Consider the following 19,297-nt stretch of genomic DNA (forward strand, 5'->3'; position numbering starts at 1 on the left):
AGCATTCTCATAAGTTTTCTTTCAAGAGTCATTAAAACAGCTCATCACCAAAAATAATTTGTGGGGGTGAAGTGGAGTACAAGTCACAGTGCTTTATGTTCAGTGTGCATATACAAAGAGGCCACATTTTTAATGAAATAGGTTCAAGAGAAACAATATTATATTGGAAGTAATCACATACCAGAAATTTTATTTGGGTTCAAAATTTTATTCTGTGAATATTTTTAATCCCCATACATATATGTATCAATCTCTCAGAGCATTCGTTCAAATGGTGAAAACTCCATTTAGTAAAAGCACTGTCCTTCCTGGGAAGTTAAGAGTTAAATAAGAAACAGAGGTATGGTTCAAGTGATAGAAATTCAGACTTGAATGATAAAGCTAAACAGTAACCTGATAGGAGGGGTGAGAGTGATCAACTCTCATTGTACTCATAAATTTCTTTGTTGAATGGCACCCCCTTTATTCATGTATTTAAAATAGTATATTTTTTAAAAGGAAAAAAAAAACTGGGAGTTTGTGGCTTATTCCTGTAATCCTAGATACTCAGGAGGCCGAGATCTAAGGATTGTGGTTCAAAGCCAGTCTAGACAGGAAAGTCCATGAGAATCATCTCCAATTAGCCCCCAGAAAAACGAAATGGTGCTGTGGCTCAAAGTGGTAGAGCACTAGCCTTCAGTGAAAAACTTCAGGGACAACACCCAGTTCAAGCCCTATGATTGGCCAAAAAAAAAAAAAAAAAAAAAGTATCAGAGGCCCTCAGTGCAAGTACCCAGTATGCGTGCACACACACACACACACACACACACACACACACACACACACACACACACACACACACACACACCCTAATAAGAGTTACAAAAGAGGGCTGGGGATATAGCCTAGTGGCAAGAGTGCCTGCCTCAGATACACGAGGCCCTAGGTTCGATTCCCCAGCACCACATATACAGAAAATGGCCAGAAGCGGCGCTGTGGCTCAAGTGGCAGAGTGCTAGCCTTGAGCGGGAAGAAGCCAGGGACAGTGCTCAGGCCCTGAGTCCAAGCCCCAGGACTGGCCAAAAAAAACAAAACAAAACAAAGAGTTACAAAAGAAATCCCACCACTAAATTTGAAATTTTTAGTATTCAAAGTTATTTTCCATTCATTATCTTTCTCATTGTTTTTAGAATTTAGGTAATAAAGCCTAGGAAACATTGTTATAAATATTAACAACCTCAGAGTCACCTAACTTAGAACCCATAATATAAAGGGGTTTGTTATCCTCAAAATGAGGTCTGATATTCAAAATTTCTTGCATTCCTGAAAATGAAGATTATTAGAAAAAGAGAATTTGGAGATGATTTATGTAAATGTGACTGAGCAGAAAATAGAATACATATTTATTTAGATGTTCAGGGCAATTACATTTGTAGTGCACATTTAATTTCAACTCTTTCTAAATATTCAAGAGAATTTAAATTATCTTATTTATTGTCTCTGGATACACATATCCAAAATATTTCTGAAAAAATCTTGTTAAATATAAGGTTGCAGACCTATCCATTTTAATGGTATCACTCTAAATTCCCTCAGAATTGAAGAGGAAAATGAGCTAGTCAGATAACTAGCATATGATTTTATCTGTATAATATTTTCCTTTTTTGATAATTTATTGACCATTACCCTTTAAAAATATATAACAGGAACTCATTTCTTATTGTTTTTCCAAATTGTCCTCAAGCAAAGAAACTCAGATTTTTCTCAAAAGTCATCATGAAATAGAAGAGCATTCTATTCAGGGTTTGGTATTTATTGATCTAAAAAGTAATACTTTTCTATAAATACTTTTGAACCAATTCATTCTACATTTGGACACACTTCATATTTTCTTTCCTATGCATAGCAATGAAATTTTAATAGAGGCAGCATATGTTTGCTTGAACCCTTCTGCCTCCTTCAAATAGAACATGCTCTGGAGTTAGTAATGATTTAAATGAAATGGGAGGATACTAGGGGATCTAGATCACTTGAAGTCTGTGCTTTGTAGCATTGCAAAGTTACCCATAAGCTCCCCTCTCCCAATCTATAAGACTCCCCTTGCAAGCCTGATGAGAAATGCATTGCAGTGGTAGAGACCTAATGTGTACCCTTCAAATCTTGTGATGTGAAGGCTTAAAGACACGGCCCCTGCATTAGTTTTAGGAAGAGTCGAGTCTCAGAACATGCCAAGGGTGGCAATGGCAGATGCATATGCTGTAGTATCTTGTCAAAGGAGCCAAGAGGCAGACAGAGTTTCGTGGCTCCTTTAGAGTCTCTCCAAGGGCAGGCTATGACACTCTGAGTACCGTACTTATGCTCAACTCATAAAGGGGCTACAGCTGCATCACAAACCACCATGTTATGTTCCAGTTTTCCAGTTCCCTAAAAATTTGGAAGGTGCAGTTAAATAACAACAATACTATCATACCGTTATGGATTACTGACCTACATGAAAGTAATTCACACTTTATAGTTAAGTATCTTTTCTCTTTTTTACTTTTGTGGGAAATTGTCCAGTCTTCAATATAGACAACTACTCTTCATTTTTTTTCCATAGATAGTTTTGGACTTTTGTCTTGGGTCAAAGTTTACAATTATGAGATTAGCGTTGTGGTATGGAATTATAAGGCTATGCTCAATATTCCAAATTACCAATTGTTATGGGCTATACTTTCTTGACATTGAGGAAGATGATTGTAATCAGTGATATGGAGAAACAAGATTCATCACCCAATAACCCATTCCTTCTGTGTCTTTAAATTGCTAATTGCTAAGAAAATTTCTTTCTTTTTTTTCTTTGTCAACTGTGGGGCTTGAATTCTGGGCTGGGTGCTGTCTCTGAGCTCCTCAACTGAAGGCTAGTGCTCTACCACTTGAACTAAAGCACCATTTTCAGTTTTCTTGTTGTTAATTGGAGATCAGAGTCTCATGGCTTTCCTGCCTGGCTGGATTTGAACTATGATCCTCAGATCTCAGCCTCCTGAATAGCGTGAGCCACTAGCGGCCAACTGCTAAGAAAGTTTCTATGAAGTCTAGTGAAATGAGACAGGATTCTGAAGTACACAGTAATAACAAAGAGAAACATATTAATTCTTCTTGAGGAGCTAGATGGATAAGTATTATCTCTACTGAACACACAGAGAAAGAAGTCAAACCAAAATATGAACTTTGCTTTCAAGAAGAGTTCACCATGGAAATAATAGTAGTTGGGAATTGATGCAAAGAGGAAGATGTGAGTCAAGAATGTGGGTTAATCATGAAAAGCTTTGTAAACCTTTTAAGTGAGGTAACAATGTGTGCCTACTACTCTTTAGCATCAACTGCCAGCCTACTTCATGACTTATCTACCCATGAATAAACAACAAAGCTAACTGGGAAAATTAGGACTCAATGGTTATTACCCTGGGCCAGTTAATGACAGGTACACTTATTTCTTTAACATCATGTGACAGTTTCATGGTTTCCATTGGGAAAAACTAGGCATGCTGGAAGGAATCAGATATCATTTGGAAAATAGTCCCTGGGTCTATAATGACTATGTATATAAAATAACCTGGAGGGAAAAAAATCACTGAGTTCATAGAAAGACAAGTCTCATATTCACATGGATTACAAAAGTGCGAATCATTTATTTCAGGTAGAAACAGTTTTTCTTCAAGGAATGTCTCAAGTTCTTTAAAACACATTCTGCATTCAGAAGAGTCTGATTTGCCACAGAAGTTTTACATGTTACTTAGGCACAGCTACACATGTACATGCACAGAAGAAGGAGAAAGGAAAGCAGACCATTGCTTCATTAGAAAAACAAGCAATTTTCCCCTGGTGTCATGTCTTTGGATATGTATCGCCTTGGAGAAATGTATAAATCATTTTTATACATGGAGCTGTCTTAGAAAACTAGAGATTTTAGTACAAAGAAATCAATTCACTGAAAGAATGCCCACATGCCATTGTTAAGACTTCAGATATTTACACAAGAGGAACTTACAAATAACCTCTGGATTACAGTTACGGTTTGACAGTAACACAGTGGGCTTAAACATTCTCCAGGCCTGAGTTATACTGAGTATTACAAATAATATTATAACAATGCTTCAAATACTGATACAAAACAGCTTTAAGATGATAGTTCCAAAAAATACCCCTCCTTTTAAAATTGAACTGTTAAATCCAGGTTTACTTTTTGAATGTTTCAGCTTTTAAAAAAGGCTTTTCAAGAAAATACTAGCACTTAAAACATCTCTTAAATGTCTATTAAATGACAGAATTTCTTAAATAGATTATTTCTTACAAAGTATAATTCAAATGTCTATCTTCCAGGAAAACAAAATTATAAAATCCAAAAGTTCAAATCAAAGACCTTATTTGTGATACATAGTTCGTATACATCCTAGGGAGGAAAAAAACTTGATTATTTTTTCATGCTTTTTAATTTATAGATTAAAAAAACTGTAGTAATGCATACCAATTTTTGGTACACACCAAGATGAATTTCACAATCGATAAGCATAATTTTCTATCTTTCTATAATTTCTTAAATGTTTTCCAGCTCAAAATATGTATCTGTATGAATATTACAGCCTCTAAAGTAATGGTAGTGATTTTAGACAGTGGCCTCATTAGATTAAGCAAATAACAATGTGAATTATTCTTTTTCTTTTTTGGCTGTATTGCAAACAGAAAAGAAGAAAATATTTGGCAAATGTTTGTCTGGATGCACATGTCTTCATTTGCAAAAGGAAGATTGCAAGTACTATATAGTGACTATATTCATTACTACCAGTTGTAATCCGTGTTTGGAAATTCATCAGGTAAAGCTGAAAGAGGGGAAATCTAGTGTATCATTTCCAAAGCAGAAAGCCCAAACTTTTTTTTTTAATTAGGAGCTGCTGCTCACCTATTATTTTAAGTTAAGCAGGTTGGTCAGATGCCATGTTCACACTGCTATTTCAATTTCTCTTTATTCATCTCATCTGAGCATGCTGATAGATTTTTGTCTGTTAGATAGTGTCCAGGAAGCAGATCATGCAGTACTTATGGTAGTCTCAATTCGCACACATTATCTCTAATATGTATATCATTACCTGATCTAGTCTTTGTATAAGAAAACAGGAGCCTTGACATATCAGTGTCTTTTAACATCATTTATGTATGGATTTATGACTTCCATTGGATTTTTCTCTATTTCTAATTAAGCATGAATTCATTTTGTTTAGATTTATTGATCTATGTCATGTGTTTTAAAGTATACAATATAGCAGGCCTTCCTTGCCAAAGACAATCATTTGCCAACAAATGAACTTTGAATATTCCCATTACATAGTTATGTTTTTTTCCTATGGTAAAACTGCTGAAATTCCCATATATTTTACATTTAGTTCTAAGTATAGATGTCTGCATAGTCTGTGTATTTTATATAGGATTCAAAATAAAAAACAAACAAACAATACTGACCTTTTCTTGCACATAAAGTTACATAGTTGTATGGGCTGTTTTACGTAAAGTAAAATTAGATGTATGTAAGAAATTAAACAAGATGTAAAAATATAAAGAAAGTGAAGTAAAAGAATAGATTTTTTAAAAATATTAAATCCCTGAAAACAAGTTTTTAAAAGCACTGGTGTTTCTATGCTTAAGAAGCATAGTATGTCATGATTTAGGAATCATTTGTTTTTTAAAAAACTCAGACGAACTTCCTTCCTAGCATGTTATATTGTAGTATTTCTGTGTCAATAGCAAAGACGAAAAGCAAACGTTTGAGTAGATCAAAGCTGTCATTCCCTTGTTGGTTAGCAATTACTCTGTCTGAAATCCTTTATGAGCTAGTATAAACTGAACATTTAAAAGATAAAAGAAAAGGCCTTCCTTCTCTTAACAGTGTTTCAAGCTTGGATGTATGTAATAGAGAGACAGACACATCTCCAGGTTACATGCACACAAGCTTCATTCCTCTATTAAATATGCCCCCCAACAGACGATTTTAACATTGTTTTTCTCCTTCTATTAACTATGCCATTTAAAGTTCTTTACAATCCCTTCACCTTTGGGTTTCTCATACCAATTTTATACAGTAACACCATCGACAGAGTTAAACACAGTGCTATTTGATATTACCTTCCAAAACTTCAATGCCTATCAATAATGGATAAAGACAAAAGATAAATAACTTATGAACTATATAAGCCAGCAAGGTGGTCCCACTTAAGATATATATATAGAGAGAGTAATAATTTTTTCAAGGCAATTCAACCTATTTCAACTAACATGCTCTAACCCTCTTTCTTAAAATAAATAACTTTGAAAAAGCTCAGAAGTCTTTGCTGATGACTAAAATCAGGAGGAAGGAAAAACTACATGAACATGGGTATGAACTATGCACAATAGTCAGGAACCATCTCTTTTTTGACTCAGTAATCGGTTTCCTCACCCATCCTGCTGGCCTAGAGTCTGGAGCTCAGTGGAGTGTAAACTGTGATGGAGAAAAACATTCTTCCTGCTGTACATGTGTAAGGAGATGGGCCCTCGGGGTGGCTGGCCAAATCTGCCGGTAAAGGTCGAATGTTGGGGGACCAGCGGAGCCTGGTCCTTTGGTTTCTCTGAGAATGTGGAGAACCCTTCTGGCTTTGCTGCTGGCTTGAGACTGTTTGAGCTCTGTCCAAGAGTGGCCCGTACGTTCTGTGTGACCTCAGCTGGCAGGGTCTCATAAGTTCCCCTCGAATGTTTGATCACTTCTGCTAGTTCCTTTTCCTTCAAGAAATTACTGAAATACAGACTTGAGAGTTGGCAGGCCGTTTTGCAGGGGCTGGGCTGCTCAGTGGTGGGGTATCTAAAACGGTCCTCGGTGGGAGTATGCGCTGCTTTTCTGTCCTTTGTGTTGAGACTTTGGCTCACAGTTCGATTTCGGTATGTAGCCTAAGGTAAGAGAGAGAAAGGAAGAGATGACTTTACAAGCACAGCCATAGCATACGAGGACTGTCGACAGGGTTCAATGCTTTAGAGTGTAAACCTTTAATTTTTCAACCAGGTTTAGAAAACCATCATCAGAATTCTCCTCAAGAAGCATTTACCCAGGAAAATACTTCTAGCAGGTCAATAGGCAACACACTCTAAAAGGCATTTTGAACTTAGCTTATCTAATTTCCTGAATTGAATTCTATAGGTTTATATGAATATATATGTATATATATGTATGATTTTAACATTGCTCTGTTTTTCTTCTTCTATTAACTATGTTATTTAAAGATATTTATATGTACATATGCCTATATATTATTATAACAGGTATGGAATGTTAGTACATGAGCCCACTATTGTCTTGGTTGAGAATTTGATATTTACTTAAGTATATACTTAGATAATAGGATTAACAGTTCCCTGATTTGTATTGCCTAAGTGAAGATTTACAAGAGATTAAAAAACGACTAAAGTCATATTCAAAAACCAAAGAGACCAATAGAATACTTAGAAGAAATTTTAATGTGTGATTTAGAAAGATATTTGAATGCAAGTGATAGATCAAATTTATGTTCACATGTGTATACCATCTTTCTACTCACCAAAAGCTTATACTCTAATGATTAAAAATAAGATTACGGGCTGGGGATATGGCCTAGTGGCAAGAGTGCTTGCCTCGTATTCATGAGGCCCTGGGTTCGATTCCCCAGCACCACATATACAGAAAACGGCCAGAAGTGGCGCTGTGGCTCAAGTGGCAGAGTGATAGCCTTGAGCAAAAAAGAAGCCAGGGACAGTGCTCAGGCCCTGAGTTCAAGGCCCAGGACTGGCCAAAAAAAAAAAAAATAATAAGATTACGTTCACAGAATTAAGCTGCAGGTAAGGCAAGACTATAAACTGGAATGCAAAGTCAGTCTACTGAATAGACTGTTTGGCTTAGAAAAATATATTATGGGAGAAACTGAAACTAGCTTGTTTGGGGAGGGGTGTTAGGAAGAATAAAGAAGAACATGCTTTGAGCTAATGGTTTATGCGTGTAATCCTGTCTACTCAGTAGTCTGGGATATGAGGATCTCAGTTCAAAACCAACCTGGACAGGTAAGCTTGTGAGACTCTTATTTCCAATTAACTAACAACATCCACAACACAAAGACTGAAGTGGACCTATGGCTCAAATGGGTAAAGTTCTACCTTTTAGCAAAAATGGTCAGGGATAGTGCCTAAGCCCTGAGTTCAAGCCCCATGTTACTGGCAAATAAAAGGAACAAAGGGAGGAAAGAAGAAAGGAAGGAAGGAAGGGAGGAAAGAAGGAAGGAAGGAAGGAAGGAAGGAAGGAAGGAAGGAAGGAAGGAAGGAGAGGGGGAGGGAGGGAGGGAGGAAGAGAAGAAAGGAGAGATAGAAAGGAAAGAAAGGATGGAAGGAAGGAAGGGAAGGGAGAAAAGAAGAAAGGAACAATGAAAAGATGATACTTTTGCTACAAAGAACAGGAAGTGAACAGAAAGTGGGGTCAATAAAAAGCCATGTGGAAAGGGTGTGAGCTGGTACAATACTGTATTGACATAGTCAAAACAAATTTCTGACACAGTGAAATGTTATACTGTTTAAGTATCCATGGAATACCAGATCCTTAATCATAATCTCTACAGAGAGACCCATTTGCTACATAGTCATCATCCCTTTGTTGTATAGTTTACATCACAGCCAGCCCAAACCAAGGAAAACAGAGAGTTAACTATGAAACATTCTACCTAGGGTTAATATTCTCCTTTCTACAAAGCCTCACTTTCCCCTTAATTACCAAGCATTACATTTTCCTCTTTCCCTCACATCTTTTAAAATCTTGAGGTTCTACTGCCAGACACAGCTCCAAGTCATCCATCTTTCTTTTCACCCACCCTGATTTCTTGATTCAATTGCCTGGCACATATTAATCATCAAATACTAAGTGAAAACTATGGTCTGTTCAGTGTTGTCTTACATTGAATGGGTTCAAATTAAAGAATTTGGCTCCTCATACTTTTTACTTTTAAAGTTATACTGATATTGAAAAATATAGTCATTCCTTTTTTCTTTTAATGTGTTCTTATTTGCAGCAGGCTAATGTAATGCCTAATAATTTTCCATTTAAAGTAAGATTTACAGTCACAATAGTGAGATATGTAACCTGGTGTTGTGTAGCAGGCACTGTATTTGAGAGGTGATTCAGTTACTTTTTTGGCAGTAAGAAAAAGTATTTTGAGTCATAGGGGAGCTAAACATAGACTAAACATTAAGGCTAAACATAGAGCTCCCCTAATGACCCAGCAGCCCCACTTTTGGGCATCTACCCAAAAGACCACAAACAAGAACACACTAAAGCCACCAGCACAAGAATGTTCATTGCAGCACAATTTGTCATATCTAGAATATGGAACCAACCCAGATGCCCCTCCGTAGACGAATGGATCAGGAAAATGTGGTACATAAACACAACGGAATTTTATGCCTCTATCAGAAAGAATGGCATTGCCCCATTTGTAAGGAATTGGAAGGACTTGGAAAAAATTATACTAAGTGAAGTGAGCTGGACCCAAAGAAACATGGACTCTATGGTCTCCCTCATAGGGAATAATTAGCACAGGTTTAGGCTAGTCAAAGCAGAGGATCACAAGAGCCTAATAGCTATACCCTTATGGTCTCATAAAATGATGCTAAGTGAAATGAACTCCATGTTATGGAAATGACTGTCATATCACTGTTGTAATTACTTTCAACTTGTGATGTGAAACCGTAGCTTCTATTATTGATGACCCTCTTGTATTCCCTTCCTGTGGATGTACCTGCACTATCTCTGTATCTTATCTGAGTACACTGGAAACCGTGTATACTGGTATTAGAAGTAGGAAACTGAAAGGGAATACCAAAATCGAGAGACACAGAGTAAAAAGACAAATGACTACAAAAGCAATACTTGCAAAATTGTTTGGTGTAAATCAACTGAACAATTCATGGGGGGAAAGGGAAAGGGGGAGGGGGGAGGGGGAATGAGGGAGGAGGTAACAAACAGTACAATAAATGTATCCAATGCCTAACGTATGAAACTGTAACCTCTTTGTACATCCGTTTGACAATAAAAATTAAAAAAAGAAAAAGTATTTTGATTCAATTTTTACTTGTTCAGGATCTCTTCCCAGCCTCCTTTTATTATCTTTGGCTCTTTACAATGATCTGGTTTGTTGAATTTTAAATGTGTGCTTTGTTTTGTTTTCCATCATTGTGATATGATGCAAGATGATTATTACATGGGTGAAGCAGTTACTACCTTCAGCTATGGACCTTTAGCTAACTCTGATCTTAATAATGCCAATCAAAGGATAGACATTGTCATGCATTCTGTTAGGAAGACTTGTGAGACAAAATGAGAGAAAGGCAACAATGGTAACTTCATAATGATAATATCAGGGGTGATGTTTCTGTTTACAGCTCATAGTATTTTTATGGGTCACATCATTAATTTATACATTTGTGGGGGATCAATGGGTTGTGTTGATATAGGTATACAGTGTCAAATAAGTAAATCAAACTGATCAACATATCTGTCACCTCTCTTGCTTATATTTCACTGGACTTTATTTTTACTTCAGTTATGGCACAGGTTACCTAGGAAAATAGACAAGGTAGATAGAGATTGCAATTCCATAACTATAGCATTACATTTTTGGAAATAAATTAATTCTTTTCCTTATATGATCATTTTAGCCCTCTTGGATATTGCATTTCATATGGATATAAATTTTAATAGACAGATGTTAAAAAAGATCACACCATTCAAATCCCTCAGCCAGCCATAGTGCTCTTTCTGTAGTACAATACCTATATAAAGCATGTAGATCTAACATAAAAGAAAGTTAAGACTTTAAATATTTAAACAAAACAATGTACTTAAACCCGTTGTTACCAATTTTTCAGTCTCATGTGCTTTCAATATATTTGACATTTTAAAACTTTTATTTCATTCACCATTAACAGCAGGGCTCATGGACAATGGGGAAGATGGTTATGTATAGGTGTAGTATGGATTTGAAGTCAGATGTCTATGTATTAATGAACTCAGGTGATAAACACTTACTGAATATAAAATGAGGGCAAAGTACTACCTACATACATGATATCAAACACTTTACACACACAGAGAGATACACAAACACATACAAAACTGGATCTGGCTTTCAAGACTCCTAAATAATAACTTGAACATAGTTGCTGTACATGTGTTCTTGATAACAATAACAAGAGTAATCACAAAAATTATATAAAACGAGCAATAGACCATGAAATTACCCTGATGGGTGCTCATTTCATCCCGAAGAATCTAAGACTTTGAATAAACCTATCTCAAACTGAAAGTAATTTTCTTTTTAATATTCTAGCAATTTAATATTTATTATGGTAGTTTGGTTCCTGAACGTGCAGACTCTTTGACCCATAATTATAACAAGCTTATTGGGAAATATGTTATTGCCTGCCTCAACAGAAGAATGCCAAATGAAGAGGCTGGTGAAAACAGAGGTTATGTCTAAAGCAATTAACCTATCTGAACTGATGAGCCAGGCCAGTCTGAATTTGGGATGGATCTTTGTAGCTATTTCTACTTTGGGCAAGTGTTTGAAGTCTTCTAGCAATATCTCAAGGCAGTATTTTATAATGGTAGGCTGTGAGAAGTGCTACATCCTTGTCTGAGCAGTCTTTTAAGACAATTAAGGGCTATCATTTGCAACATTTCCAGCAATTATGTAATGAAAGTTTGAATCTTGAAAGTGTACATCAGATTCAAGCAGAGGGAGGGAGAGCTAGGAAGCCATTCTCTGCATCTATCACCTTAATTATTCTATTTTTACATTTAATATATCATGGGGCAAGTTGGCTTAATGGAAAGAATAATGAACCTTGAGCCAAAATGTCTTCTCTCTTGGCTAGGCCACTAAGGAATTATATGACTTTAGACAATTTTTTATACAAACACACACACATACTTGGATACATGTGATATATAATCATATATATTTATAATATATAAACATACTTTTATCATATATACTTTACCACCCCCGGCTGCAGGTTCAGAGCATATTAAATAAGATGAGTGAAATAGACCAACATAACATATAACTCAAAGAAACCATAATAATTATTGATTTGTCTTTCAATGCTAAAACCCCATTAAAAGAATTTGTCTTGTTGTACATGCTTTGTGTCGATATAGGAATGATTTTCTTGATTCAAAACTCAATACACACACATATGTACGTATATACAATATTAAATTGTGTGTTTGGAATTAATTGCTTTGACCAAGGGGGAAATAATAACTTCATTATCATAATGTTAATTGATTTTAATTCCTTATAAAGCTCTAGAGATCACATCACTGAAATGAGTTCTCAATGCATATGCTTAACCACATTCACCTCAAGGAGCTGAATGAATTTTCCACTAACACATTATTATGTTAGCTTTTGATAATTTAACTATGAAACACCTAGACTTTTTACATATCCACACTATTAAAAGAAAATAAAATGATGAAAAATAAAATCTTAGTGATCAGTCAGCCCAGTGTACACATTATAACACACTTAGTTATTTGTTTCATTAGATAGAATTGTCTTCCTCTAATTTCTGTACTGAAATACAGCCTGCATTTCAGGAAATGTAAGATCTCATTGACTTTGAAACAGTCAAGTAAAACATATGATACAGACAAAGTAAATAAGCCATGTGTGGTCTCTTAGTAAGAATCCTTTTCTCTCTATCTGTCTCTCTCTCTCTCTCTCTCTGCAATTTGCCTTTAGTAGCTATGCCTTTGCTAAACAATCGTTTTGTGTTTATCTTCGTGATCCCTTTCACTGCACATAGGTATATTTCCACTTCTGATTTCTTAAAACACTTGGTTTGTACTTTAGGAGAGCACAAAGAATTGAAACTATTCTAATTATATTACTTCACTAACATTAAAGTTATACCTCATTTCTCCTCCCTTGATTTGTTTTTCATATCTTATGAGTTCTGTGTGAGGTTAAAATGTAAAGACATGGTAAGATTTAAAAACTATTATGTGATTATTTGATCTGTGGGAAGGAAAGGGAATAGCAGACACAGCAGATCAAAAGATGAACTATTGCAACATTGATACTCACTTGACACTGTGTTGGATATGAACTTTACAGCTTGGAGTGAGCCCCCTACTCACCACCTTTTCAATAAAGACAATAAAATAAAAATAAAAACTACTATGCGAACACTCAACAGGTAAATGATAGCATGTTTCTCAAAGAAAGAAAGCACAATATATAGCATGGGGCCACTTCTCCAAGAAAGAATCTACTACAATGATTCATAATTGAAATATCTTATCCACTACTAGAATGTTCATTCCATTGATAACTTCTCCTTATTTATGTGTTTATTAATCAAAGCTACTTAAGGCTTAAACTACCAAACACTTGGCATGTATATAGCGTGTTATTTTTGGAAAGCAGGTGGGAGTGGCTTTTTTGAGGATATGTGTCAATCTTGCAGGGTTGTCTGCAACCTGAGTCTTCTCTACTTGTACCTTCCCCAACCAAGCCGCAACACATGTTTAACTACTACATACACACAGAAGAAACAAGAATCTTTTCATAACCCTGAAAGCAAGATGACATTGTTCTACCATTTACATTAGATATCAAAGAAACATCGAAAATTCTCTTTAAAGGACATTTTGGCAGTATTATAGAGACTCAGTCAAACAAGTTATACTATAAAATGGAACTCCTAAAACTTTATTTTCCCCACTATGTACCTATGACAGATGGAGACATTCTCTTTTTACCAAACACGGAGCTATAAAAAGACTCTCATTAAAATATCTTAAACTCAATAATGAGTTTTAATATCAGTGACATTTGCCACTACACTATAACTACAAATGCACGTTTTTATTTTTAAAATTCAAATGAAAATGGTCAGAATATAATCTTGGTTTATATTAAAATTTTGGTGATTTAGTAGAAGTAGAGTAGTTGAAAACAGTAACAGAATAAATAACTGACCCACTTGACACTAGCTGATTAGTATGATGATTGATGGGGCATCATAGCTCACTTTACCAGTTCAGACATTAAATGGTAAAGATTCAATATGATGCAGTACAATATAAATGAAATAGTCAAACAAGCTGTGATACCCAAGATGATTTAATTTACCACAAATACATGAAATTATGATGCTAAATGTCACATAGAAAAATTTACAATGATAACAAGAAGTCATAGGCATATATTGCTAGATGTAATTGCATTTATGAAAATTATTTAAATAGTTGGGCATGGCAGTACGTGCTTTTAATCCCAGCAATTTAGTAGACTGAAGCCGAAGAATCAGGAGTGAAAGACCAGCACAGACATCATCTCTCCAAAAAAGAAAAGTACTCTGAATAAGATAATTTTATAATACATTGTGTTCACCTGATACAATTATTATCATTCCTGGAGTAAAATATTAAAACCCATATCTCCCATACATCTATATATGCATTCACTTTCTGCAACATATACTTGGTTATTGCTTTAAATTATTCTGCGATCATATAATCTGTATATAATTTAGAGTATGTTGAAATTTATTTTGTTTACAAATAATTTTCCATTAGGGCTTCAGGGTTCAAATGAGTTTATTTGGCAAACCCTCATTCCATGCTCTGACCAAGGCTTTTATATCAATTCATATATCAGAAATGGGCAATGGGGTGCTATAAAGAATTATAAATAAATGACTTTAAAAAGAAAATGCTGTTTAGAATTTGACACCGCATGGATAGTCAAAACTACAATTTTCTCATCTCAGTCACCACCATTAAAGATTTAGGGTAGAAAAGCCAGATTTAGTAAAAATAGCAGACTGTCCCTTTTCCTCCAGCATTGTGCAATATCATCTCTCCAGCAGTTCCCATAAACCAGGGAAACTTTCTGACGAAGTTTCTGGGCACCAGTGCTGCCACCGCAGGAATCCTCAGCTGTGAAATCTGTTCTCTGTGATAAAGAAGAATTTTGTTAAAGGTCTAGGACACGCTCTACCCCAGAGAGATGATATATAGAAGTAGTTACTGCTTTGCAAGCAGGAAACCCCTGTAATAAGTTCAAGTAATACCAAAAAGTACCCTTCACAGGTGCTGAAAAGTAAGACCCGTTTCATTTCAATTGCACCTATTACCAAGAGGTGAGGGCTGCAGAAAATGGTCCGGACTGAAAGGACTTGTTCAGCTCCACCTCATTCTGCAAATCCTACAGAAGATACTAAATGCGCTGGGAGAGCACGGAGGACTCAGCCAGAGATAGAGGATGTGCTTGAAATAAACAAGGTGAATGCTAATAAGGTTGGCCGAAGACATGGCTGTCAGCAGAGAAAGATCATACAATCTCCCTCTCTTGACAACAGAAGTGAAAATACGAACCAGTGCCCCTACAAGTCCCTCAGCTTATGAGTGACTGCATCTGGCTGGAATAATAGTCACTAGAATAACCGTTGACTGTCATCGTGTTAATACAACAACAAAGAAAGCCCAAAAGCATCAGTCATTATAGACATTTTCCTACATTCACAGAACATGATCATACACTATTGTTTTCTCATTTCAATTTTAATCTTTTAAGGGTCCAGTTACATTCAAGTGAAAAGCAAGAAAAAAATAAATCACCTTTTTGGTTACCCATCCAATGACATTGTCTTCAGTTTCTATATTGTTTTTCAGAAGCATTCAAAGTTGAATATGGAACAGATATCTTTTAAGAATTCAGGGGACATATTAGGGGCAGTGATAAACAACAAGAACAGAATTTGTCAATTGATGGTTCGGTGGCTTAATACTATTTTAAAAATCATTCAGAAATTTACAACATCAAAATAATTTACATATATACAAAATATGTATGTAAATAATAAGTATGAAGGATGGTTAGGGATTTGTGATGAAGTAGTACACATTTTCCTACCTGACCTGATTTTCTGAAATATTTCTATATAGTAGAAATAATAAAGAAACAACAAGAAGTGATTTGGGTATGAAAAGTGATGGTCAGGATATCATTACCTACAAGTTTAAAGTAATTTTTAAGGAAGACTGGAATTTCAACAATGCATTCTTAAACTGTATAGAGTTGAGTTTTTGAGATAAGAGCTTTCTTTAATAATAGCAATTTTTAAAATAACCAACCTTTTTTTTTCCTACTTAGGATGAGTTTATGGGTGTTTGAAACACTTACTATACAATGTAAAAAGAAATTCTAAAGCTATTTTTTTTCTTTTGAAAACTTGCTTTATCAAAGCAAATCATTTTCTTTACAAACTCATAGTAACCTCAAAAAGTCTGCCTAAGAAAGAGAAAACAGATGGGCCAACAGCTTCAAGGTTAGTCATCCTTAAAATGATCTGAAATTGATTTTTAAATAGAAAAAAAGATCAACAAAGCCTAAAATATAATGAGAGGCAGATGAAACTTACGAGTTGCTAAGATCTAAAAAATTATTGTCAATTATATTCTTTTACTATTGTCATTATTGAAATTTTATTAAATTTGAGATATTAACTTCTTGTTCACTGGAAGTATGGATAGTTTCACTTTGGGTTTAATAATAATTGGAGTTGCAATAGTAGCTATAAAGTGATTATGTTTTAATTCTTTGATTTTATGACATATAGTACCTTGGCCTGGATTGTAATTTTTAATGACAGATTCCTAACCAATTCCTGGTTTTCCATACACATGTGTGAACACACAATGATGAAATTTATTGATTTTTTTTAGAATAGAGGAAGAGCAATGAAGAGATGAAACTGACAGTAAATTGTAAGCAAAGATGGACATATCGAATGGAACCACTTTGAACAACTAACACATGCCAACAAAAAGTTTTAAAAAGTTACCCATAGGAATGTTTAAAGTTAGAAGCCATCCTCTTTCATTTCAGTGCAAGGCATTTGTGGTGTGTTTGATGTACTATACACATGGGCCAAATGGTTTCTAATAGTTTAGACACATCAGATATTACACTATATTTTAGTAATACTATAATATACTTATGGACTTATATCTGCTATATGTATGAAATAAAATAGATTGATTGATAAATAGAAAATTTCTAAAAGTAGCAAACAGCAGGTACTTTTTGTTGAATCATTGAAATTGAAAGTAAAAGAGTCAGCATGTGGCAGTAAAATCTCCATGCGTCTTGCACTCACCTTTGCTCGTTGGGTTACAATTTGCTCTAATTGAGAAGATGCGCTACTAAATGTTGTTGGCTTAAGATGGACTCACCAGCATTCCTTTGAGTACACTGGTGAGAAGCAGGCATTATCCCTCACTGACTACACAGGTTTGGTTTGCATTTCACTGGACGTTATCCATGTTGGATATTTGAATTACGTGGCTGAGGATAAGTCCATATCACAGCCACAGAGGCAGTAGCTTACACTTTAAAGTGAATACAGATTGATCAATCTCATAGGTAGTTATTAGTTCCCTCCAAACCAACTTGATAGACACAATGTGTACTGTGCAGAATACTTTGAGCAATCTTCCCCACTCAAAAAGTAAAATCCACTACGGAACAATGTCCAAGGAATGTCAAAAATCTATTGCTCATTTTCAGAGAAGAGTTAGCACATGTCCCATTCTAACCTTGTGACAATTCAGATTCTCTTTGCTTCTTTCTCCCCTGACTACTTATTCCTTCATCCACTCACCCATGTAGTGTATCGTGAAATACACTTACCCTAAATGTGAAGGAAGATTCTAATGAGTGAGACATATAGTCCCATCCTCAAAAACTCGGCTTTTGTTTAAGAAATTGAAGTATAATAAGTGAAAATACACACAAAAAAGTAAATTCAGTAAACTACTAAACAATCTGGCCATGTCTCAAATCAAGGTCAGACTAATGAAGAATGAGCTATACAACATAATTTTTCAGCATGAACGGAGCTCCCAGAATAATTACTTTTGGTTGTTCTAATTTCTCACCTCCCTCTTTTTTCTCATCCCACTATGGTTTGGTTGTTATTTCTCCAAAAACTTTGTCAGCTGTTAAATTTGCCAATTTACACTTTGATTTGCATTAAGCAAACATGTAATTGAAATTAACTCCTCCTGTCTTAAAAACCACCACTTCTTGGTACTTGTGACATCTTATCCCCTTGATTTAGTAGGAGACAGAAACTAGGGAAGCAACTCTGCCTAGACAGTAACTGGGTCAATGAATCAGTGGTGTTGAAGTTGAGAAACAGTGCCACAATTTAAAACTCCAATTCCCACAAACATTTTTTTGAATTTTCTCAAGAACTCAAATTTGGAACATTTTTTCCTTGACTCTGACAGTGTGTATAACTGGAGATCTAATTTACTAATTCAGGTTAAATCATCGTGTTGGCCTACTCCATTTGTTGCCATGTCAACTGCTTATCCTGCAGCCCCTCTGTTTGGTGCCCATCAGCCTCCAGCATCGACAATGATCCAACACACCATGTCACTTCGCGGCTGTCAGTAATTGCTCTTCATTTCCCTCTGTTAAGAAGCACTCTTCCTTATTGATTTTGGGTTACACATGAAGCATCATTACGATTTTCTCCCCAACAATCTGAATGTGTACCTATTGATCAGCTGATACTGCCCTTCTGGCAAAAGACAGCAAAGACACACAGCAAGAAAGACATGCATAGAAAGTAAATTTCTGATGCAGGGAGGAGGCAGGCATCACTGCTTGCTTATCTAATATCACTAGTGATGGGAACAGATTGAAAGGAGCAAATTAGAAGGACTTGCCATTCTTTTTTCCATTGATTCACTTCTTATTAGTTAATGTCAATAAAATTAGGAGACAGGATGTATTTAAAGAGAAATACTCAAAACGACTTTGTGATTCCACCCCACCCTAGTAAGAATGGCCATTATCAAGAAAACTAAGAACAACCAATGCTGGTGGGGATATGGCCAAAAAGAAACTCTACCACACTGTTGGTGGGAGTGTAAACTTGATCAACCACTCTGGAAAGCAATGTGGAGGTTCCTCAAAAGACCAAACATAGAGCTCCCCCTATGACCCATCAAAACCACTTTTTGTCATTTACCTAAAGAATTACAAGCAAGATCACACTGAAGCTACCAGCACAACTATTTTCATCACAGCACAATTTACCATTGCTAAAATAAGGAACCAACCCAGATGCCCCTCAGTAGATGAATGGATCAGGAAAATGTGGTACATAGCCACAATGGAATTCTCTGCTTCTATCAGAAAAAATGACATGG

At 35.5% G+C, this 19,297-nt stretch overlaps 1 protein-coding gene across 1 annotated transcript in view; it reads right to left on the reverse strand.

Moving 5' to 3' along the window:
• Window positions 1-5,514: 5,514 nt before the first annotated feature.
• The window catches only part of Ccser1 (coiled-coil serine rich protein 1), a 671,676-nt gene continuing 657,893 nt past the window's right edge, over window positions 5,515-19,297 (reverse strand). Inside the window, exon 12 of the mRNA XM_048333671.1 lies at window positions 5,515-6,933. Coding sequence (XP_048189628.1) covers window positions 6,445-6,933 — 489 coding nt within the window. The 3' untranslated portion in view covers window positions 5,515-6,444. The remainder of the gene's footprint in view (window positions 6,934-19,297) is intronic.

The sequence above is a fragment of the Perognathus longimembris genome, chromosome 24, assembly GCF_023159225.1.
Source record: "Perognathus longimembris pacificus isolate PPM17 chromosome 24, ASM2315922v1, whole genome shotgun sequence".
Lineage (NCBI taxonomy): Eukaryota > Metazoa > Chordata > Mammalia > Rodentia > Heteromyidae > Perognathus > Perognathus longimembris.